This window comes from Ziziphus jujuba, chromosome 4, assembly GCF_031755915.1.
Source record: "Ziziphus jujuba cultivar Dongzao chromosome 4, ASM3175591v1".
Lineage (NCBI taxonomy): Eukaryota > Viridiplantae > Streptophyta > Magnoliopsida > Rosales > Rhamnaceae > Ziziphus > Ziziphus jujuba.
Genome location: NC_083382.1, coordinates 31,579,884 through 31,602,137, shown reverse-complemented (window position 1 = coordinate 31,602,137; position 22,254 = coordinate 31,579,884). Strand labels below are relative to the sequence as shown.

General features: G+C 35.1%; 4 protein-coding genes across 6 annotated transcripts; 3 read left to right on the top strand and 1 right to left on the bottom strand.

The window, feature by feature from the left end:
- The first annotated feature begins 68 nt into the window (after positions 1-68).
- LOC107415465 (ubiquitin-ribosomal protein eS31 fusion protein) lies at positions 69-1,121 on the top strand. Its single transcript, XM_048472240.2, has 2 exons — positions 69-625; positions 905-1,121. Exon 1 carries the CDS (start codon positions 146-148, stop codon positions 620-622), a length of 477 nt encoding a protein of 158 aa, XP_048328197.2. The 5' UTR covers positions 69-145; the 3' UTR covers positions 623-625; positions 905-1,121.
- Positions 1,122-2,015: 894 nt separating this feature from the next.
- Positions 2,016-4,473, top strand: LOC107415290 (uncharacterized). Of its 2 annotated transcripts, none has more exons than XM_060816610.1 (4): positions 2,016-2,174; positions 2,869-3,328; positions 3,715-3,959; positions 4,141-4,473. In XM_060816610.1, exons 2-4 carry the CDS (start codon positions 2,880-2,882, stop codon positions 4,380-4,382), a joined length of 936 nt encoding a protein of 311 aa, XP_060672593.1. In that variant the 5' UTR covers positions 2,016-2,174; positions 2,869-2,879; the 3' UTR covers positions 4,383-4,473. The 2 variants fall into 2 exon arrangements, with proteins under 2 accessions (XP_060672593.1, XP_015879076.3); XM_016023590.4 differs by having other exon boundaries at positions 2,017-2,170.
- Positions 4,474-5,747: 1,274 nt separating this feature from the next.
- Positions 5,748-9,371, top strand: LOC107415289 (phosphoenolpyruvate/phosphate translocator 2, chloroplastic). The gene is made up of 9 exons (XM_016023588.4): positions 5,748-6,218; positions 6,493-6,615; positions 6,743-6,895; positions 7,504-7,589; positions 7,733-7,817; positions 7,945-8,064; positions 8,449-8,526; positions 8,900-9,029; positions 9,180-9,371. Exons 1-9 carry the CDS (start codon positions 5,829-5,831, stop codon positions 9,254-9,256), a joined length of 1,242 nt encoding a protein of 413 aa, XP_015879074.1. The 5' UTR covers positions 5,748-5,828; the 3' UTR covers positions 9,257-9,371.
- A 6,441-nt stretch (positions 9,372-15,812) lies between these two features.
- LOC107415300 (DEAD-box ATP-dependent RNA helicase 46) lies at positions 15,813-21,911 on the bottom strand. 2 transcript variants are annotated; one of them, XM_016023599.4, is made up of 9 exons: positions 21,752-21,911; positions 20,855-21,196; positions 20,261-20,449; positions 20,000-20,068; positions 19,177-19,446; positions 18,395-18,745; positions 18,022-18,299; positions 17,152-17,529; positions 15,813-16,599 (listed from the first exon to the last, which is right to left on the bottom strand). In XM_016023599.4, exons 2-9 carry the CDS (start codon positions 21,170-21,172, stop codon positions 16,173-16,175), a joined length of 2,280 nt encoding a protein of 759 aa, XP_015879085.2. In that variant the 5' UTR covers positions 21,173-21,196; positions 21,752-21,911; the 3' UTR covers positions 15,813-16,172. The 2 variants fall into 2 exon arrangements, with proteins under 2 accessions (XP_015879085.2, XP_048328075.1); XM_048472118.2 differs by lacking the exon at positions 20,000-20,068.
- Positions 21,912-22,254: the final 343 nt, after the last annotated feature.

The following is a 22,254-nucleotide window of genomic DNA, read 5'->3' as shown; positions in this document are numbered from 1 at the left end:
GTAATTTGTCTCTTTCTCTATTCTAGATATATATATATATATATATATATATATATATTATATACTATCATCCTCATCTTCTTCTTCAATATCAGTAAAAGTTATCATATTTCTCTTTTTAACACCAAAAAGAATATTTGAGATCATGCAAATTTTCGTGAAAACCCTTACGGGCAAGACCATAACCATAGAGGTTGAGTCGTCGGACACCATCGACAACGTGAAAGCGAAGATACAAGACAAGGAAGGAATTCCTCCTGATCAACAGCGACTCATCTTCGCCGGAAAACAGCTGGAGGACGGCCGGACTTTGGCCAACTACAACATTCAGAAGGAGTCGACTCTTCATCTGGTTCTACGGCTCAGGGGCGGTGCGAAGAAGCATAAGAAGAAGAAGTACACAACGCCCAAGAAGATGAAGCACGAGAATAAGAAGGTGGAGCTTGCTGTGCTTCAGTGTTATAAAGTGGATGAGTCTGGAAAGGTTGAGAGGCTGAGGAAGGAATGTCCGAATCCCGAGTGTGGACCTGGCACTTTCATGGCCAACCATTTTGACAGACATTGCTGTGGCAAGTGTGGATTAACTTATTTGTTGCAGAATGCTGCTGGTGGAAAAGATTAAAAGGTGGATTTAACCCTTTTTGTTCCTCTGTTTTAAGTTTTTGTCTTTTTTGTTTTATTAGCTGGAAAAGAGAATTCGGTGGACGTGGGGTTTAAATCGGTATTAAACTTTTCATCGATATGTAGGGTCTAGTTGATGAAGCGTAATTTTTCATATCATGAATTAAGTAATTAACAATGGTTTACTTTGGATATGTGTCACTGTCTGATTAAAATCTGCAAAAGTACTTAATTTTATTTGTTACAATTTGAAAAGCCCTGCTTCTAATATTATTTGTTGCAGTGTACAAAGGTTCAAAGGCATGCTTTTGGTTGCCAAGCTTGTCCAGAAACATGCTTGGTTCAAGATTTTCTGATAAATTCCAACTTAAAAGCGCAGATAAGTTAAACCCTTAAAAATTGTTTTTCTGTTTTAAAGAAACGAAGAAAATTTTATATTTTTATATATTATTATTCCAGTTGTTTAATTAATACAATTTAAACAATGGTCAGATTTTTTTAATGATTCCTAAAGACCCATGTTTCGTCTCTCTTGAGTATTCCAGCTTAAAAGCGCTGATAAGGTTGACCCTTAAAAATTGTTTTTCAGTTTTAAAGAAACGAAAAAAAATTTATGTTTTTGTATATATTATTATTTCAGTAGTTTAATTAATTCAATCTAAACCCATGGTCAGATTTTTTTAATGATTACTAAAGGCCCATGTTTCTTCTCTCTTGAGTGCTGTGTAATGACAACGGGGACAGATTCTGTTACCAAAGCAGATCATATTAAGTGGAAATATCCATGGAAGTAAGAGTAAATTTTTTGTTTTTTTGATTAAAAAAAAAGAAAAAAACGTAAGAGTAAATTAGTAATGCTAATATCCTCCTCGGCCATTCTGATCGACAAACTCTTGTGGCAAATTAACGTTCTTCCCTGCTTCACTGAGTCCATTTGAAAATTGAAATATTCATGTCTTTTAATCCAATAAAAAGTTTGAAATTAAAAAAAAAAATGTCAACCAAAAAATATGGTAACATCAAATTCATGGACATTCTAAAATTAACATCCTAATTTTTTTAAAAGAAAAAAAAAAAGAACACCCATATTTATTATTATCATTATTATTATTATTTGAGAAAATAATTCATTTATTTAATAGAATCAGAATCCTTTAATATAGCAAGAAATATACGAGTTTATAAAGATTTTCCAATGTGAACCAATATAATTAAATTTAAGACAAAAAAATAAAATAAAAATTGTTTTATGGATTTCATAATCCCAAAAGAAAAAGGGATATTTCGGTAAATGACAATGATGGGGTATGCAGGTCTTTTTGCGACGCACGTAGAATTTTAACCAACAAATTATTTTGGGCCTATATACAATACACGGCCCAAGACCCAGCCCATTCTTTCGTTACTCCGCCTCGCCTCCTCCTCTCGTTCTTAACCATTCCCTTTCCTTGTTCAGAGGAGCCTCTACCAGTTCCCATTTGGAGAACGGCCTCCCAACTCTCATAACGACAGACATCATTGCGTCAACTGGGTATACTGAACTCTCTGAGTAGGTACTTTTTTTTATAAGTATTCTTTTTAGATTATCGCGGTTTTCTTTTTCAATAGAAAATTTTCCCAGCTTTGATTTGAATTACTTGTTGATAGTGAAAATCTGCTTCAGGTTTCGTACAATTTAAAACTTGGGTTTTCATCTCTTCTTGTTTAACTCTTAAAACTTCTTTGTTCGGTTTGTTTCCCTAGGTTCTTGAATAAAAAAAAGCTATCTGAAATAACCTATGAATAATGTGATTTTGTGTGCTCGTCCGGAGTCAATCAATAGCTGTTTTTGTTTGGTTTTGATGCTTTCAATCAATGTGGTCTTTGAAGGAATTTTTCCTTTGTGTTTTAGGTTTTTGCTTGGCTAGTAGTAGGTTGAAGTAAGTACGGTTGTTTCCTGTCGGTACGAGTAATTTTTGTTTTGTGATTTTGACGGTTTATGTAGGCACGGCAATTATACCTTCCCAACTGACCTAAAAACTAAATAGATGTTACACTTTTTTTGTGTATTGAATATTGTATATCTTAAACTGAAGATGTCTATGAAGTATGAAACTCTATGATTCATTTTTGGCTTTTCTGCTACCCTTTACAAACCTTGGTTTTTTTGGTAGATATTTACCTTAGATACAATAATATATGTATAATATATTCCGCATTACCAATTTTGTATTGTTTTAAAAATAACATTGTGCTTCAAAATATCAGATATAAACACGATGTTTGCTAATGATCCTTCAAAGAAGATATCTTTTACTCGTTGCATTCGTGATGGAGATTTGGTTATCGTTTATGAGAGGCATGATACATTGAAAGCTGTTAAAGTCTGTGAGGGTTCAGTACTCCAGAATCGATTTGGTGTATTTAAACATTCAGACTGGATTGGTAAACCCTTTGGCATCAAGGTGTTTAGCAACAAGGGCGGATTTGTATACCTGTTAGCCCCAACTCCTGAATTGTGGACTTTGGTTCTAAGCCACAGGACTCAGATTCTCTATATTGCAGATATTAGCTTTGTGATCATGTATTTGGAAATAGTTCCCGGTTGTGTGGTTCTTGAGTCAGGAACTGGAAGTGGATCTTTAACCACATCACTTGCAAGGGCAGTAGCTCCTAGTGGACATGTTTATACATTTGATTTCCATGAACTCAGAGCAGCATCAGCTAGGTAAGTAAGGAAGATTTTCAATTGATAGATAGTTTAACCTATAATTCTATAGTCTTCATAATGTTTGCATTAGTTTTTCTTTTTTAATATTGTTTACTTTTGCATGGAAAATATATTTTTATTTTTCTTTCAAAACCTTACATACTCGAAGTCTAGAATATGAGCCAAGTAAATAACGATTTTTATTGGGTTTTAAGATCAAGTTCAGCCTATAAAGAGCTTGCCTCATCTGCTTGTCATGATTTTATGAAACATTGTTCAATGAACTTTATGATGGTTATGGTGGGAGAGAGCATTGATTTTGTGAGCTATTTACTCTAATCAAGTAGGATATCACTATTTATAAGATATGCGGAAACATTGACTTTTTCGTTTGTCTTCTATAGAGAGGATTTTGAGAAGATGGGATTAAGCAACTTGGCCACTGTAGCTGTTAGGGATATTCAGGGCAAAGGATTTCCAGATGAATATTGTGGAATGGCAGATTCTGTGTTCTTGGACCTACCTCAACCCTGGCTGGCCATTCCTTCAGCTGGGAAGATGCTGAAACAAGATGGAATTTTATGCTCGTTCTCTCCTTGTGTTGAGCAGGTTCAACGATCATGTGAAACTCTTAAATCAAATTTCACAGGTAAGCTTTCAGTCTTCTATTATCTGAAACAGTGTGGAATCACACTTTTTATCTTTTCCATTTTTTTCACATATTTTAGTTGTTCTGCGTGTACTTTCCTTGATATTTTGAAGATGAACTTCAAAGAAGAGCAATTGATTGTTGATCCATATTAGTGTATGTGACATTTGCTTCGATATAGATATAAGGACATTTGAGATACTCCTTCGCACATACGAAGTTCAAGAAGGGAAATTGGACAACTCTCAGGGTGAGGAGGGTGTTCCTCTTGGGATGCGCCCATGTAAGAGGCGACAACGATCAAGTGAAGGAAGCAATGTGCTGGAAAACTCGACTTCTACGGTAGTAATGGCTAGGCCATGTAGTGAAGCTAAAGGTCACACTGGCTATTTGACCTTTGCAAGACTTAAATGCGTCTCATGATCATGAATAATGCAACTCTTGCATGTAAGTTTGAGATTGTAGGAATTTTGTTGTTGCATCTCTATGATTATCACTACAAAAATTTTGATCACTGATTCTTGTTCTCTTTGACAGTTTCCAAATTCATTTTGATTTTTTATGGTATATAAAAAACTAATTTAATAAAGGATCAATTGGTCGCTGTTTTGGTTGTTTCTGATACTTGCACCTAAACCTCGAAATGCCAGCCCAATACAGTCAAACTTGTAGAATTTCTAAAGAAAAATTTCCAATTTGTATAGTAATCATAATAATAATAATAATAATAATAATTGAGGTTGCAAGTAAGTTTTCTCTATGAAGCTCAGGGCCTTGCTATGTTACTCTTAACGCTTTCTGCAAAAATTTGCATCTACCAAACTCTGTTTTTCACTTTACAAGAAAAAAATATCTTACACAGGGACATGTCATTTTGGGTGACTCTGCATTTCCAAATTGTCAATCATAGATTTTGTTGTTTCTTTACTGGAAAAGTCAGTGGGGTGACTGAAATTTTCCCAAAGAAAATCACACCGTTAGATTGAGAACAGAGTCGCATAAGGACGTAAGGTGGTTGAGGAGAAGATTTTAACAAAAAATTTGAAAAATTTATGCAATTGAGGTAGCGACTGTGAGCTCTGACCTTATGGTAACCCCACATGAGAAAGTTGGACTGCAACAATTTGAAAACCAAGTCAATCAACGTGGTGGTCCAAGGCCGTTGCTCTCTCTATATGAATGTATAATGATATGAGGTTCTGAATCACTGCATGCCACGTCCTTGTCTGGGCAAATTTATTACACATAACATCAGGTCCATACCATCCATTCATACCAAGGTTTGCTATGGACCAACCACCACCCAATGACGTAACTGTACATTATCATCGCAACCAATCTCAATTTACCACGTCAACAATCTGATAATCCTTAATAGTAGCGGATAATTCAAAATTCTGAGAATCTCTGCGAATTCAATTGACCATTTTTCCTTTTTATACGTTTTATCTAAAACATCGTTCATTAGTACTTCACGGTTGTAGTCCCTTGTGCAGTTGATTCCCCCCAAGTCACGTGACCCGATACGTGACCTCGGGATTCTATCAAATGCAAAACTATCCTACTTCAACATTCGTAGACACTATCTTAATCTTAAAAACAGTGACTAATCTTGTGGCAGTCTACCAAAAAGGACTAAATCCTGTGGCACGTGAACCACAAGAATTATGGATTTTAGCCGCCGACTATGAATACAGCGGGACGACGACGTTTTGCTTCCATGCAACGTTAAGACCACCATATGGAGCTTCCTCTTTTTTTTCTTTTTTTTCTTTTTTTCCTTCTTTTTTGTTTTTTTGTTTTTTGTTTTTTCCCCCTTTTTTTTCTTTTTGTTTCAGTGTGTCTCCTCTGTTGCGCAACACCACAAAAATGCAGAGCACCGCACTGGCTATGTCTCCTTCTACTCAATTCCTCAAACCTCCATGTCCAAATCCTATCCTTAAGCTCTCCCAACTTTCAAAATCTTCGTCTTCCATACGACTAGACCATAGCCAACATGTGGTTCATAGACTCTTCTCGCAAAGACATTCTTCTACATTTTCTGCTTCTTTATCTTCTTTGCTTTTCAGTGCTCAAATATCTGCTCCGTTTCCCGTTTCTACTCGAAGGTTCGAGAATTTGGTAGTCAGGGCTGCTTCATTGCCCGAAAGTGGTGAAGATGCGGGGAAGACAGATAGGTTGGCTCGGACTTTGCAGCTTGGGGCTATGTTCGGAATTTGGTACCTTTTGAATATTTACTTCAATATCTTAAACAAACAGGTTATGTTCATCTTCATTTTGATTCATCGTTTTGAAAATGTTTGTTTCTTCTTATTGGTATTCATCCCTACTCTGGCTTATCGCTTGGATTTATATATTCATAAAAGACCAAGAGGATCTCTGTTATTTGTTTGATCTCCATGAAAACGTGAGAAAGAAAATACTTCCTATGTGAACAGGAATTCCATTCTTCAAATTACATATGATTTTTGATAACTTGAGAACTAAATAAAGGAACAAAATTTAAGGCAAAAAAGCTTGGTTCACATCACAGGTTCTGAAAGTATATCCATTTCCAGCAACTGTAACAGCTTTTCAGTTTGGATGTGGTACTGTGATTGTCACCTTGATGTGGACATTTAACCTCTATACAAGACCCAAGATCAGTCGCTCACAGGTACTTTCTTAATGTTATAAAATTAAGATTTTGTGAAAATCTCATATATTTTTTTTACTTGTGGTGGTGAATGTAATAAGTTCATATGTTTGAATTGTGAACTGCCACTGTAATATTCATTTTCCAGTTCGCAGCGATTTTACCATTGGCCGTGGCTCACACAATGGGAAACCTGTTGACCAATATCAGTCTTGGGAAAGTTGCTGTTTCATTCACTCACACTATCAAAGCTATGGAGCCCTTTTTCACGGTTGTGCTCTCTGCACTGTTCCTTGCAGAGGTAAGAATTTAAATATTCTTTTGTTTTCCCCTAAATTGTCAACCCTTAAAAAAAAATAAAAAAATAAAAAAAATAAAGACAACTAAAATTTTTTCTTTTTCTGCCCAATTCTGTTCATATGTAATTTCGAGATTGATGCTTTGTGAACACTGAATACGGAGAAGAAAACATAACATCAATTATAGCAAAGATGCCACTAGAAATTTACAAGAAGTATCAGGATTTGACTCTCCAATTTATGCGAACAAAAATATGTAGGCCTAAAATTTCTTACCAAAACTGGGAAGCAAATTATGGGACCAAGGAAAGCAATATCTTTCATAAATAATCTTCGTTTTGATCCCATAGAAGCTAATAATTTCTTTCATTTTGATGCAAATTTACTAGTTATCTTCTTTATCCATTAAGGGTATGAGCTTTAAGGGTATGAGCTAGCTCGGTTGTTTTTCTTTTATTCCTCATATGAATTATATCCCTCATACAATATTGTCAAAACTAAAAAAATTTAGTTAGGACATTGCCTTTGATTCATGTTGTTAATCAGTAGTAGAGAATAACCATCTTGTTGAGTCATTTTTGACTTTTGAGTGTTGACCGTGTTCACACAGAGGCCAAGTCTCTGGGTATTTTCTTCCCTTGTACCAATTGTAGGTGGAGTAGCATTGGCATCCTTCACCGAGGCCTCTTTTAATTGGTAAGCGATAATGATCTTCCACTAGTCTCACTTAATTAACAACATGAAAAGAACTATATATATATATATATACACACCAAACAAACGGCAATTTACTTGTAACATCAGCAAAGTTGCATGAAGATTTATACGTTTCGTTACAGGATCGGCTTCTGTACTGCAATGGCTTCCAACCTTACTAACCAATCACGTAATGTATTAAGCAAGAAGTTAATGGTTAAGAAAGAGGTAGACTATTGCCTCCTTGAGGGGGAAGATGATATATATATATATATTTTTTTTTTTTTTTTCCTTCAGCAATCAACTTTTCAAATTGAAGAATTCTGGGTTATGACCCTACTTTGTTCCTAATCAGGATGCTTTGGATAATATCAATCTCTTCTCTGTGATAACCATCATTTCCTTCACCTTGTTGGTTCCCTCGGCTATTCTCCTAGAAGGAATCAAGTTTGGTCCTTCATACCTGCAGTCGGCTGTAAGTATCTATATATATATATATATATATATATCTAAAGTTTAAACATCTTAATTTATTAATCAATTTTTTTCTCTTCATATTTTGTTTAAATTGAAAAAGGTAGTTAATTTTCTCGATTATTAAAATTTCTATACTGTTTTCTTAGCCAAGTAATGTATAATATGCATGTGGAGGATATCCTTAGTATTGGACCCACGTCCCAAATCTTGGAATTAATTTTGAAATTGGACTGATGTGAAACAAATTATAAATTGATTCTCCAATATAAAAAAATTTTAAATTCGAAGGTTCAATGTGCAATCTGGCCAAAATACGATATATTAAAGTGTAATTAACTTTAGAAAATAACCATTTGAATTCTCTTCCTTTTCTGTTAAACAGGCAAACCAAGGATTAAATATAAAAGAGCTATTGTTGAGATCACTTCTAACTGGGGTCTGCTTCCATAGTTACCAACAGGTTAAGCTCATTTTGCTTTATTTTTCTTTGTTCACTTTTTTTATAACTTGCATCATTATTGGCCTGCACAGGTTTTTCCGCACACTTCTATCCCTGAGCGATGCCTCATTCACTGGCTTTTCTTTTCAATGTTGAAATTACACCACATCCATAGGCTAAGAACACAAAACATAAAACAGACAATCTGAGGTCCATCCAATATATTTTCTCCATATATATTTCAAGCGGGTTACTTGTCTAAGCAAATATCCCAAAATTTCACAGTGAACAAGTATATACTTGTGTGTGTGTGTGTGTGTGTGTGTGTGTGTATTATATGGTATAGCAATTAATTAGACGTTGATTTCTTGACTGGGGTATTGTGTGGGTCCAGGTGTCTTATATGATACTAGAGATGGTATCAGCGGTCACTCACGCAGTAGGAAACTGTGTAAAGCGTGTGGTGGTGATTAGCTCCTCAGTCATCTTCTTCCGAACACCTGTTTCACCCGTTAATGCTCTCGGTAACTATTTATTTATTTAAATTTTTTCTATATAATATAATACCAATATGTATATACATTATAATGACTAACTGTAATTTTGTAGTCGATTAATTAATATTATAATATTATGACTTACATATTGTACTAATATTAATCATATTAATGCAGGTACTGCTATGGCTCTCGCTGGAGTTTTCTGGTACTCGAGAGCCAAGCGTATCAAGCCAAAATCAAAGGTTGCCTGATAACAAATATGACATCATCATCACTTTCAAATTATGTAAAGCTAAAACTAATTCAATCTCGCAACTGTAAAGATTTGTTTCTTGTACATCACTTATATAGGTTCTTCGTTTTTCATTTTTTTTTTCCCCCCTTTCTTTCCCATTAAATTAATCAACCACTAAAGCACCGCAGGAAATTAAGGGTTTTTGGTGGCTATAATAACGTATTTATTTATTGCCTCCTAAGTTTTAGACAACTGAAATTGCATCCATTTATTACACAGGCAACTGTAATTGCCTCTAAAAGCTCAAAGTCGAAAACCATCAAAAGCCCAAAAATCAATATTCATAGACAAAGGCATTAATTTACGATTAAGTATATAATCATTCCGGGGTGGGTCAATTGTTACCATTAATTTACTCATTTAATTATTTTCTAAAGAAATTAACGAAAGGGCGACATTTCCGATCATTCCAGGTTTGCAGCGGAACTGTCAACCCCATCGAATATCCCGGCCTTACATTTATATACAACACCTTGCTAAGCATATATATATATATATATATATATTTTGAAATAACTGGCTGAGAAAATTAGACCTTAGTCAGTAAATATAACATTTATCATAAGAATTTACCAAAACTATATATGGGTACATAAGATGAAGAAATACATTATGCAATGTACAATATACATATATATATAAACCTATATTTATAGATTGATAGTTTAATTTTGATAAAACCAACAGATCACATTCTTCTTCTTTCTACTAAAAATAGAGACTTTTTTTTTTTTTTTTTTATTCTCACAAACAAGTTTCTATTTTTTATTTTTTTTTTCCATTGTCGATCGGATATGCAGACACTTTTTTTTCTTTTCTTTTTTTACTTTTTAAGCTTAGGAACATAAGTTTTTTTGGGTAAGAAAAACACAAGCAGAACATATGCAAAAATAACACAAGCACATAGTTCTATCCCACTACCATAGCTAGCTAGAGATATATATATATATATGTAAGCCTTTTAGTTCTGATCATGACCTACTTTTTTACATTTTGCTAGCTAGACAAATATATAACCAACTAAATTAAACACAGCTATATAGCTAGCTAGGTTTAAAGCTTTCCCTGACAGATCATCTCGAGCAAATCCATCTCTTTCTTCACCTTGCCCATCATCACATTGTCAACCTCAAATGGCATATCATCAATCACAGAACCTCCAGTGGGCATCTCCTCAAGCAAAGACCTAAAACCAAAACTTTCAGAAAATAGTTGGTCGTTCGAAACCACATTCATAGCTTCATTATGATCGAAGCTGGGGATTGTCCATTCTGCGGCCGTGATTTCCGAGCTCTCAATAATGCTTTGAAGTTTGTCGTCCACCACCATGATCTGCTTATCGAGCTCAGCAACAACAACATCCCTGCTTGACTCTGCAGCTCCTTGTGTTTTCGTCTCGCGATGATGACCAGTTGGAGATGGTGAAGAAGACGAAGAAGAACAAGTTATGCCCTTGATGTAGTTTTGCAAGAGCGAGACTTTGGAGTTGGAGTCTTTGTTTCTCTGCTTCTTCGAGTTTTGTCTTCTCTTGGTTGCATTCCAATGGTTTTTTATGGTGTTTTCGGTCCTTCCAGGCAACCTTCTTGCAATTTCTGCCCATTTGTTTCCTAACTCTTGATGGGCTTCGATTAGTATTTTGTCTTCTTCTTCACTCCAAGTATCTTTCTGCAAAATATATCCCACCAATTTAGGATATATATATCTGCGACACATCTTCTAACTTCATATATACACAAGTAAAAAGTGAAAAGCACCAAATATCAAATATATGTAATTCCTATAGCTTGAAAAGCACGAAAGAAAGTTGGCTTCGCTGCATGCATTTCTCTCACCAATGGTATATATATATATGTAGGTATAAATAAGTAAACATTAATAAACACACATATGTCAAGTACTCAAGTTTATGGTCATACCATGTATCAATGTTGAGTTTCTTTCATTTAAAAATTCAGCCTAGAATATCATGTATAAAAAAATATGATTATGTGCATTCAAATTTGGAAATGTTTTGATATGTTATAATCTTGGCAATAACAAAACTTTTTCTATCAAAATGAGCTAAAAAGGATAGCTATAAAACGAGTTTTTTGAGATGTATAATTCATATTCATTATTATGATGATAAAGTTTAATTCAGAAAATTTCAGTCCAACCTAGCATTTGTCGCCATGCATGTCCATGCGTTGTCAAGCAAGTATCGACAAACAATACATAAGGTAAGTATTCATATACTTTAGAACACGTGTCGATAAATAATTTGTAACAACAAAATATACAATTTAATAAGTTCTAAATTATTTGACAATACGCGTCAAATAAGTAAATTATTCCATAAATAAATAACCAAAAGTGTATAAAACCACATCTCTAATGTATGAATGCATATGTTCATGTATGTGTATTACACATATTATATTTTATATGGATTTATTTATTTGTATATGTGTGTAAAAATAATATGTTGATGAATATTTGCATATTAAATAACATAGATATGCAAATATGGAAGGTAAAAGAGGAAGAAGGGGGAAAAGAAAACCCTAATGTCAGGCCGCAGATGGTTGTGCCATCTCTCCCTGCACTGCTTTCCAACTCTACCATTCAGCATCTTAGCAATTGCAGACCATTTCTTGACTCCAAAGCGCTCTACCAACTGCAACAACAGTCTGCAAAATAGAGATTTCTTTCCATGAGCGATTCTTTAAACCAAATTTATCATTACCAAGAAAAAATAATCAAGTGAAAAGATAGGGGGGGGGGGGGGGAATCGTAATCAAAACACTCAAAATTTTTGTATAATCAGAAAAAAAAAAAAAGAAAAAAAAAAAGGACTGCATATAGATAAACACTGAGAAACAAAAAAATTTTAGAATTTTTTTTTGTTTACCTGTCTTCTTGGGGAGTCCATTGGCCTTTGATTATATTGGATTTTTTTTGGGCTTTGCTAGCCTTTCTCATGACATGTATCCTCTTCTTCTTTCCAACTCTTTTCTGAAACCTGGTTTCAGCAGCAGCAGCAGTTATGCATGACAGTTCATTTGTCAACTTAGCGCTTGTTGATCCAAATTCTCGAAAGCTCAAAGGCGGATATATCTGTGTTTTTGCCATGGTCTGGACTGGAATTTCTTGATGATGATCAGTTATGCCTGTACTAGGATGAAAACTATGCATGAATATCCCTTTTTGTCTATCAGATGCTAAAGGCATAGATGGTGATGATAATGATGATGATGAATTATAAGCACCAAAATCCTTCGAAAACCCATTTGTGTAGGCCTCGAAAGGATCAATGCTAGGGGTTGGAACTCCAAAAATAGGGATGGACGATGAAGAACCTCCTTCAGGGAAAAAATGATCAAGGGAGGTGTGAAAATTCAAATTAGACCCATTTTGAGGAAGTTGGTGATGGTGATGATTAAAATGGTGTGGGTTTTGAAACAAGGGTTTGTAGGAAGAGGATTCCAAGGGAAACCCATTGTCGTAAATTAGCTCTGGTTGTTGTTTGGAAGGATTATCAGAGAAAGCAGAAGCAAAGAAAGGAAAATCCTCTCTGCTGTTTGTATCAAGAAGCTCCATGCAAGAAGTATAGAGAGAAAGAAAAAGCTCAAGAAAGGAAGGATGGTTTAATGTGAAGCAATTGGGTCCTCTATGGGCTTTATTACTGGGAAGGGCAAAGGAGGAGTGGTCCCCATTATATCTAATGCCATTGGCTGTATCCAAATCCAATGGTGAAAATTGCTTCCTGATTGTGACTGTTGAGCTTCCAACCTTATTATTTTTCATTGCCAAAAAGAAAATTTATGTTATATACATATACATATATATATATATATATATATATTATATACCATAAAAATATATATACGTATAATATAATCATTAGGTCGTTATATGGACCGTGTATTTTAGGAAAATTTCTTAGACAGTGTCAAGGACACGTGGAAGACATGTGCTGCTCTTCGTTACGTTCTAGGGTGGCGACTTTTTTTTGATGTGATTATATTTTTGAAAATCACAGTCGTGATGCACAATCTGACGGTTCAAAATATTAGGTAGGACACATATATTTCGGGTGGGACAATTTTTGATTTGAATGGAATAAAAATTTAAGGACTAAAATAGGGGCTTTCTTATATATGCATATCATGTGTTTTTTCATTAAATGAATCACTTGCATCATATATGCCTCTTTCTTTGCTATTTCCCACAATGAGAAAACAATTTTTTTCCCTAGGTTTTTTTTTTTTTTTTTTTTGTGGGGGGGGGGGGGGGGGGGGGGTTAATTTTAGCTTTAAAGGATGCAATTTAAGTATAATTAATCCAGAGAGAAGTCAACTTTGGTCAATTTTAATTTGTATGAATTAAAAAGATCTTTTTTTTTTTTATTTTTTTTTTTTAAAGATGAAACTTATTCTACTGCTTTAGCATAGCCCACTGATTGATCAATATCCGAGCATGAATTAGCATACCAAGAAAGTATAAATCATAAGGAAAGCTCACTTTAATGTTGTAAAGTTTGCACCTTTAACAAAGTAGTTTTTTTTTTTTTTTTTTTTTTATAAATTAAGAAGAAAAACATTTCCTTTTAAATAATATTAATTAAATATAAACCAATAAAGAGATGACCATTAAATCTTTGCTAGCTAGTTTTCCAATATATATGTACCCTAAACAAATAGTTATAGACTAGTAATTTTTTTATTTTTTTATTTTTTTTTTGGGACAAAAGATAGACTAGAAATTTTTTAGGTAATTTTCTCAAATAAAAATTAGGACACCAAAGTGATTTCATAATAGGAGGGTTTGTTTGCAACCAAATATTTTGTCGTTTTTGTAAATAAGGTAAGAAACCTGGAATGGGTTTTGTCTGAAGCTATAGCAATGAGTCATGGGTTGTGTGCAATTATAGCAGGGTACTTATTGTGTAACTGCCCTTTGAATGCATCCTAAATTGGCAAATCTAATTAAATGCCTATTTATTTATAATAAAAGTTATTCCCAGAATTTGCTATTTTGTTTAAAATTAATAGAGTTATCACCAAGTGGATGGGTCATAGCAATTAATGTTGCTAATTGTGTATGTGTAAATAAAATGGACAGTGGCTTAACTTTTTTATTAAAATCTGCTAGGTTTTAAAGCATTTAATACAAGTTTTGAATGTGGCTTTATTTCCAGAAAATTAATTTATAAATACTAAAATATTTTCTGGTCACCTCTCTTTAATTTAGATAATTTTTTGGGAAAATATTTTTTTCTACTACTTAAAATCTATCAAACACCGGATTTTCAATTTGAATGCACAATGAAATAAGATTTGATTTAAGTTAATATTTGAAACACGGAATTTACCACAGAAAAATAAAAGTAAGAAGAAAATTTTATTCTTTGGTTTTTTTTCTTTTTTTTCCTTCAACGGGAATGGTAAAAAGCATCCATAGAAGAATGACAAATGCATCAAAGCAAAGCAAAACATAATAATAATAATAATAATAATAAATTAAAAATTTTAAAAAAAAAATGATGAATGCACATTTTTTATGAGAATGAAAAATTAAAAATTTCAATAAAAAAAATCTCAGCAGGGAGAGAAATTGCCACTTGGCAAAAATATAATATGTGACATGGAGCGAATGGATGTATGTATGGGATATATATATATATGTGTGTGTATGTATGTATGTATGATTGTGTGTTGTATATGGATGTAGTGCATGAAATACATGTGTGGTGCCGACCAAAAGTATTTTCCACTTGCCAACTGCGGCTGCAGGTTTTTTCAATATCTTTCGCGCACAATCAGCTTCCTTTCTCTTACCCAAAAAAAATAATAATAAAAAAAAAATTTTAAAAAAAAAATTCATTTCTTTTATTATTAAAATAAAAGAAAATAAGAAACTCAGCTGCCTTTCGTAAACTTGGTTGCAAAAATTTTCGTCCTTTTAATTTAGAATATATTAAGATTAAAAAAATAATAAAAATAAAAAATAAAAAACTGTAGCAGTAACAAATCAACAAATTTAGAAAAATAATGGTTAAATTGTAATTCTCCAAAAAATAAAAATAAAAAAAGGAATACTAAGGGTACGTAGCATATGTACAAATACATTCTCGGTTTACTTTCCTATTTGAAAATGAACCATCATTTTGACATTTCATACCTGCAACTATTATGTTAAAATAATTTCTTCGTTTTACATTATTTTCTACTTCTAGAAATAACAAATTTTCAGATGTTATTTTTGTACATGCTCGTTTTCTTATTTCTACAAAATTTGGAAGAAATTTAGGACATACAATAGGCAAATGATTAATTTTCTTTCTATGGACTTGATGATCACTTCTGCTTTCTTGACGTCAACATGCGAGTCCTTTCCCATTCAAAGAATTTCTAACTTATTTACTTTCATTTTCTTCCCGACCAAGAGATCTTTTTATTACCAAAAACTAAAAACAGAAAACATTACAACAGTTAACAGACGAATATGAGTAAGAAACGTCCAACAGTAAATCAGATCAAAGATAAAAGGTTAAGATTACTATAAATTTGCAAATCATAAAACTACACAGCAAATATCTTTAAATATCTGTAACAAGTACATCTTACCTACTTTTTCTACCAAAAAAAAAAAAAAAAAAACACAGTGATTTAACAAAAGAAGAGAAAAGAAGGGCTCAGGAAGTTCTGAGGGAACGCAGTTTTAGCCTTTCGATCCCCCATCTCAAAAATCAATAATTCCACCACCATCGACCCGACACACCCTAGTTGCCTTTGCAACAGCCTCCCTATATCCGGTTACAGAAAAATATCAAAGACAAACAAAAAGACAACGTTAAAAAGTTTACCCCTCGAAGAGAACAGAGTGGAGCCTCAATTGCAGCCATCTTCATCTTGAGGAATCATTCCCTCTTCAGCTTCTTCCCCAAAGTAAGAAGAATGAGGTCCATCTCCTGATGATCTTCCCCACTCTTGGGAATGACCATCATAGGAACCTCCATGGTTAGCCTTCTCACCACCTCCACTATGTGATGAAGCTCTGTCATTTGTAGGATTCCCTGGTGGCACATGCTGGCGTTGAGGTGGTGGTGATATCCTACCTCGTTCCATCATTGCTTTGTGGAAACTAACTGTTGGGCCCCTGTCAAATCTCTCAAGGCTGCGACTACGGCTGCGTTCACGATTCCAATTTCTACTACGATCACCCAAACCTGAACCTTTCTCAGGGCTTCGACTACGACCCCTATCATACTTCCCACGAGCATCTGCATCATACCCATTGTGGTAACCTTGGTCGAACCTGTTGCACAGAAGGTATTTACAACTATTACTCCCCAGAATATAGTGTTTCAAGTGGAATGAAGAAACGTTACAAAATTTAGTGAAGCAGATATGACACAAGGCATCAAAAAACATCAAATAAAATTAAAGAAAAATAAATTTGCAAGGAATTTTTTTAAAATTTATTTTTGCTTTCCCCACACAGAATATTTGAAGCATTTTAGATGTACATAATCCTAATCATATATGGAAGTATAAAACTCAACCAATTAAGAAATTAAGAGCAAATATACAATTACAGATTTAACCATATGCAATGATTCATGGAAACAGCTTTTATCTCCTTTTGATCAGGGAATACAATATATTCTAAACTTAAGAGGAGTGGGATTTCACCCAGTGCTTTTGCCACCAGGCCAAGCCGATGAATATAACTTTTAAGACCAGAAATAATAGTCAATTCAAAAATAACATGCATCTAATAGGTTAGACATCATAAACTATCACTGATAAGATGTGTATCAAAATTGATATGACTTAAATGCATCAACAGCTAAAATATCCCATGTACCTGTCCCGAGAGTCATACCCACGGCCACCACCCTTATCTGGCCTGCTGGATGAGGAAGATGAAGATCCCCATCCTCCCCTTCCACCATAATTTGAATCATTACGTCCACCACGGCCCCCATCGCGGCCACCAGTACCAGAACTCCAGCGTCTGAATCTTCCCATCCCACCACCACCACCTCGAGAGCCCATATCACGAATTTCAGGGGGCACTCGCTGGTTTGCCCCTTCCAAAACTTTGACGAGATCTGATGCATATTTTGCATCCTGATCACCAAAGAATGTGTAAGCCACTCCAGTGGCACCTGCCCTTCCAGTCCTCCCAATCCTATGAACATAATCCTCCACTCCTGTAGGGAAGTCATAATTGATAACCACCCTGTGACAGAAATTTATAATTATAACCTGAATAGAAGCACACAACTATAATTCTCAACATAAAACTGGCAATATATGAACAACAAAGTTCAAGTGTTTTCTCTTACTTCAATTTTCATCTTTGCTAAATAACCACTTAATCTGGTAAGGTAATTCAGTTTTTTGACAACCTATAATGTTCTGTGTGAAAATGATAGGAAAACAGCAGGGGGCCTAGTCTTGTACTGTTGGCCCTTCTTTACAACCAGTCTTGTAATATTTGCCGTTCTTTACGACAACTCTACTTGTGCCATGCTTATGTAATCTACCATGTCTAATTGAGAACTCTCATAAATCTATGGCATGTTTTAAAATAGATTTGACCTAAAGATGTCATTACATGTTCAAGCTTTAATTTTTGATTCATAATTATTTATGTTTCAGTTCTTTTTTTTTCCCTTCCCCCTTCAACATCTTTATCCACTATAAATGTCATAAAATAACAGTCAAAAACCTGATGTCCTTAATGTCCAATCCTCGAGCTGCAACATCAGTGGCAACAAGCACTGGAGTCCTACCAGTGCGGAACTGATTCAACACATAATCTCTCTCACCCTGGGATTTGTCTCCATGAATGGCAGCCGCTCCAAACTGGCGAGTAAGGTTGCGAGCCAGTTGATCACACATCTTCTTGGTGGAACAAAAAACAATTATCTTTGATCCTGGCTCTTGAGACCGCAGTATATTCTCCAATCTTCTGTGTTTTTCTAGGGGTGCCAATACTTCAACATGCTGGAACGAACCATTGATAAAGGAAAACAAAAAATAAGCACATAATATGTATATTGACTAGCTAAATCATTACCAGAAAAGGTCAGAACTCAGACCTGAGTGATAGCTTTATTTGCAACAAGTTCATCAACATTTCCAATGTTAACTTGAACAGGATTGACCAGAAGATCAGCTGCAATCTTCCGAACCTCCTTTGGCCATGTTGCTGTGTACATTAAGGTTTGGCGGCGAGCTGGCACCTCCTTTACAATCTTTCTTATCTGAGGTTCAAAACCCATGTCCAGCATGCGATCAGCCTCATCCAGCACGAGGTATGAAACCTGATGGAGGCTGATTCTCCTCATTTCAAGAATATCATTCAAACGACCAGGAGTGGCAACAACAATGTCTGCACCACGATCTATATCTCTTAACTGTGGACCCTTTGGTGCTCCACCGTATAAACACTGAAGCAAAATATAAACATAAAGGAATAAATGTCAACAATATATCATATCGACAACATGGGAAACACTTTAACAGACAACTGGGACAGTAAACACTAGTGTACAAAAATAGCTAAAACATAAAACTTGGATATCCCATAGTCAATTAATGTGCTAATTGACAAGAGTTTTCACATGGTATAGACCAAAACAGATACGCATATCACTAAATAACACACTGCACACACATACCATTAGCACAAGAATGGTGATATAACACACCGCACACACATACTATTAGCACAAGAACGTTAAAAGAAAATATTACAAGTCTATAACCATATAAAGGCCACCAAGAGAAGCCATTTACATCCAGGAGAAATATTAAAAAGGAACATTTAAAAACTGCATTCTAAATTAGATAACTATAACTGGGGCCACATGTTACATACCACACAAGATAGTCTTGATGATTTTCCAAACTTCACAGCTTCATCTTGAATCTGTGTTGCCAACTCCCGTGTTGGTGACAACACCAACACAGTTGGACCCAATTGAGAGTCATTATGGCAGCGCTTGAGATGAATAAACCCTGGAATTAAGTACCCCAAGGTTTTCCCCGAACCTGTTTTAGCAATGGCCACAATATCTCTACTTTGAAGAGCAACTGGCCACGATTGAGCCTGAATTGGAGTTGGGGCAGAGAACCCTGCATTGTGTACCTGGAAAAAGCAAAATTCCAGCAGCTCCAATAAGCACAGATACTGGCTGCAAGATTTCTTTGTTTTCATTTTTGGTCTTATAGAAGTCAGTAATGCCAGAAGAAGCATCATCCCCCATTGCACGCGGCCAATGCTTGCTGACGCAAGCTGGAGCAGGAGGAGGCCTCTTCTTTCATTCGGACTGAGTGGCAGACTGAATCATCACCAACAGCAGTCCCCGCCACAAACTTGGGTGATTTGGAAGGCCCTTCCAAAAAATTGGTCCACCGTATAAGGGCACTCCAAAATAAACGCAAGCCCCCCAAAGAGGGCAGCACAGCGTACGACATTAGCTCCTCCCAGGAGCAAATATCGCACCTGCGACAAAAAGTACAGATGGCAAAAGAATTAACATGAGTCTGAAACTCAATATTGGACCTCCAGCAATCATAGAATCGTACAAGAAACACTTAGGTTACACAGTATTAGCAAACTTACAGGAGCTCCTTGCCACCATTATTGCATAAAGACACAAAAAATAAAAAATAAAAAATGACAAGCAGTAGTTTGATACCTCTCTAAGAATCTCAGAAGGAAAACCAGTAGCTTCAAAAGATGTAAAAGGTGGTGGCACATTATCTCCCTAAAAAAAGTAAAGCAAAATAAATGATAAACAACAACATCAAATGGCAAATTGAACAAATAACAGCAAAGGAAACAAAAGTTGCTAGATACTTCTAAAATAAAAAAGAAACATCGCATCAATGTCCAATAATATCAAACAACAACCACAACATTATAATATGCCTCATGTAAGCATTTTGAAGATACTCACAGTAACACTTATTTCATGCCTACGACGGTAAGACTCAGCAGACAAAACACTTCCAGCATCTGATGTTCCATGTCCTCTAGCTAAAGAACCCCCATGTCCATCAAAAGCTGTTCCATTAGGAGCACTGAGAGAGGAAACCGCTCCACCTCTGGCAGCATTATGAGAAGCAGCAGTTCCACCTCTTGCACTCTAATACAAGTTAAGACCATTGCTTCAATCAAACAGATAAAAACAAAACACAACATAATACACGCCTCTATGAATCTTATGCATAATCTTTTAGTATTATTACATAAAGATGGAAGCTCGTTCATAATAAGATCACATGTGAATAAGCTTACATAGATACCACAGGCCCCCTAATAAGATAAGACAGAAGACAAGCAGATATGAGGTCCTTTTTTTTTTTTTTTTTTTTTTTTTCTCCTTCAGAAAACTGTTAAAAAATCCATCGTGTAAAAAAAGCCATCATGGAGCTTTTTATTTGTCAAGACGAGGAAAATTCAACAAACAAAAGTTCAATGAGTTTCACACTAAACTAAAAAGGCGCCTTGCACATGAGACAAAATTAGCCAGCACACGAAGAAGGCATACCTGCTGACTCCTTGTTCCAACCTCAAGTTTTGACCCACCATTGCCGCCTTTGCCATACTCAACATCACGCTCATCAGGTGTATGATAATGGCGTTGTCCCCGAGCAGATTGTTGAGCATGAACAGAAGAGCTTATAGGCACCAAAGAAGACTTTAGTGGAGGAGCTAAGCCCATTGGTCTCTCATATTGCGTCACATTGGTCTCAGGGTTCCAGAAATAAAGATACCCAGTTTTACCATCAACAAGTCCTCTCCAAGGTTTTGGAAGAGTTGGATCCTCAGGTGCATATCTTGGACCAGCTGCTGCAGTGGCAGCCATGGCAATAGAACTACTAATGCAATCCTATAACAAATAGAAATAGTAAGAAATAACAAAATTCAATGGATGACTTTCTGAACCAATAAATTGATATTGCCCAACAAATTTGATAATTAACAACTACTTTCCTGAAACACCAGCAAGCAAACACTATCTGTATGAGTATTACACAAAAAGAATTAAAAACGACTATCGAAAATAAAAGGTGAAATCCTTTTTTTTTTTTTTTTTTTTAAAGGTTCGTACAAGTTAAACAAAAATGGAGCCAAAGGAAGGCCCAAAACCACGAGTCACGAGGTCTTTACTTCCTAATAAACAAATATCTCACCTAAAGCAACCCAAACAATCATACGAAGCAAAACAAAATTAGACACACAACATCGAGATGTCCAACTTAACTTTCCTGCCCTATTCCTGAGCAACCAAACACACCATAACGATAACATAATATTAAACACGCAGAACCCGTATAATTTAAATTTTTGCGATCAAGCTCAGAAAAAACCTAAGAAAATTTGAAGCAGCCAGATCTAAGAGATGTCAATCAGAGAGAAATTAAGTAAACAATCTGAAACGTACCAGACGGTGTCGTAATGGATACGGTAGAGGCGAGAAAGACACGCTTGGAGCGAAGGGATGGGATCTGAAAGCGCGTAAACCCTTCTTCGAAGAGAAAACTACGCTTCCGAAGGGCAAGAAGCGTAGATAAAGAGAGAGGAAGATCAACAAAAGGATCAAATGGGCTATTTATAGAAAAATAAATGGTGTGAGATGCATTGTTGGAAAAACTAAACCATGGGTGGTTTGGTTTGGGTAGCTTTCGATAGCCACCCTGGTTAGGCTTTTTGGTTGACCATGGTTAAGGCATCCAACCATTTCCTCCAAACGAAAATATACCGACTTTGCGGTTCCAGCGGTCCATGTGGACTCGTTTCTTTGCGTTTTGTCAAGATTGACTGTAGAATGAAGAAATATGAAATTAAAATCCATACCACCATTTTTCATGTTCCTTTGTGCTTCTATAATTTATAAATTAAAAACAAATATACCTTAATTTTATCAAAGAAAAAAATATATGTACC

Coding starts and splice junctions, on each gene's coding strand:
- LOC107415465 (XM_048472240.2), top strand. CDS start 146: ATGCAAATTTTCGTGAAAACCCTTACGGGCAAGACCATAACCATAGAG.
- LOC107415290 (XM_060816610.1), top strand. CDS start 2,880: ATGTTTGCTAATGATCCTTCAAAGAAGATATCTTTTACTCGTTGCATT. Junction 3,329..3,714: donor CTCAGAGCAGCATCAGCTAG/GTAAGTAAGGAA, acceptor TGTCTTCTATAG/AGAGGATTTTGAGAAGATGG. Junction 3,960..4,140: donor TCTTAAATCAAATTTCACAG/GTAAGCTTTCAG, acceptor GCTTCGATATAG/ATATAAGGACATTTGAGATA.
- LOC107415289 (XM_016023588.4), top strand. CDS start 5,829: ATGCAGAGCACCGCACTGGCTATGTCTCCTTCTACTCAATTCCTCAAA. Junction 7,590..7,732: donor ACCGAGGCCTCTTTTAATTG/GTAAGCGATAAT, acceptor GTTTCGTTACAG/GATCGGCTTCTGTACTGCAA. Junction 7,818..7,944: donor AGTTAATGGTTAAGAAAGAG/GTAGACTATTGC, acceptor GTTCCTAATCAG/GATGCTTTGGATAATATCAA.
- LOC107415300 (XM_016023599.4), bottom strand. CDS start 21,172: ATGGCTGCCACTGCAGCAGCTGGTCCAAGATATGCACCTGAGGATCCA. Junction 17,530..18,021: donor TTGGACATTAAGGACATCAG/GTTTTTGACTGT, acceptor TTTCTGTCACAG/GGTGGTTATCAATTATGACT. Junction 16,600..17,151: donor GGGTATGACTCTCGGGACAG/GTACATGGGATA, acceptor TCTGTGCAACAG/GTTCGACCAAGGTTACCACA.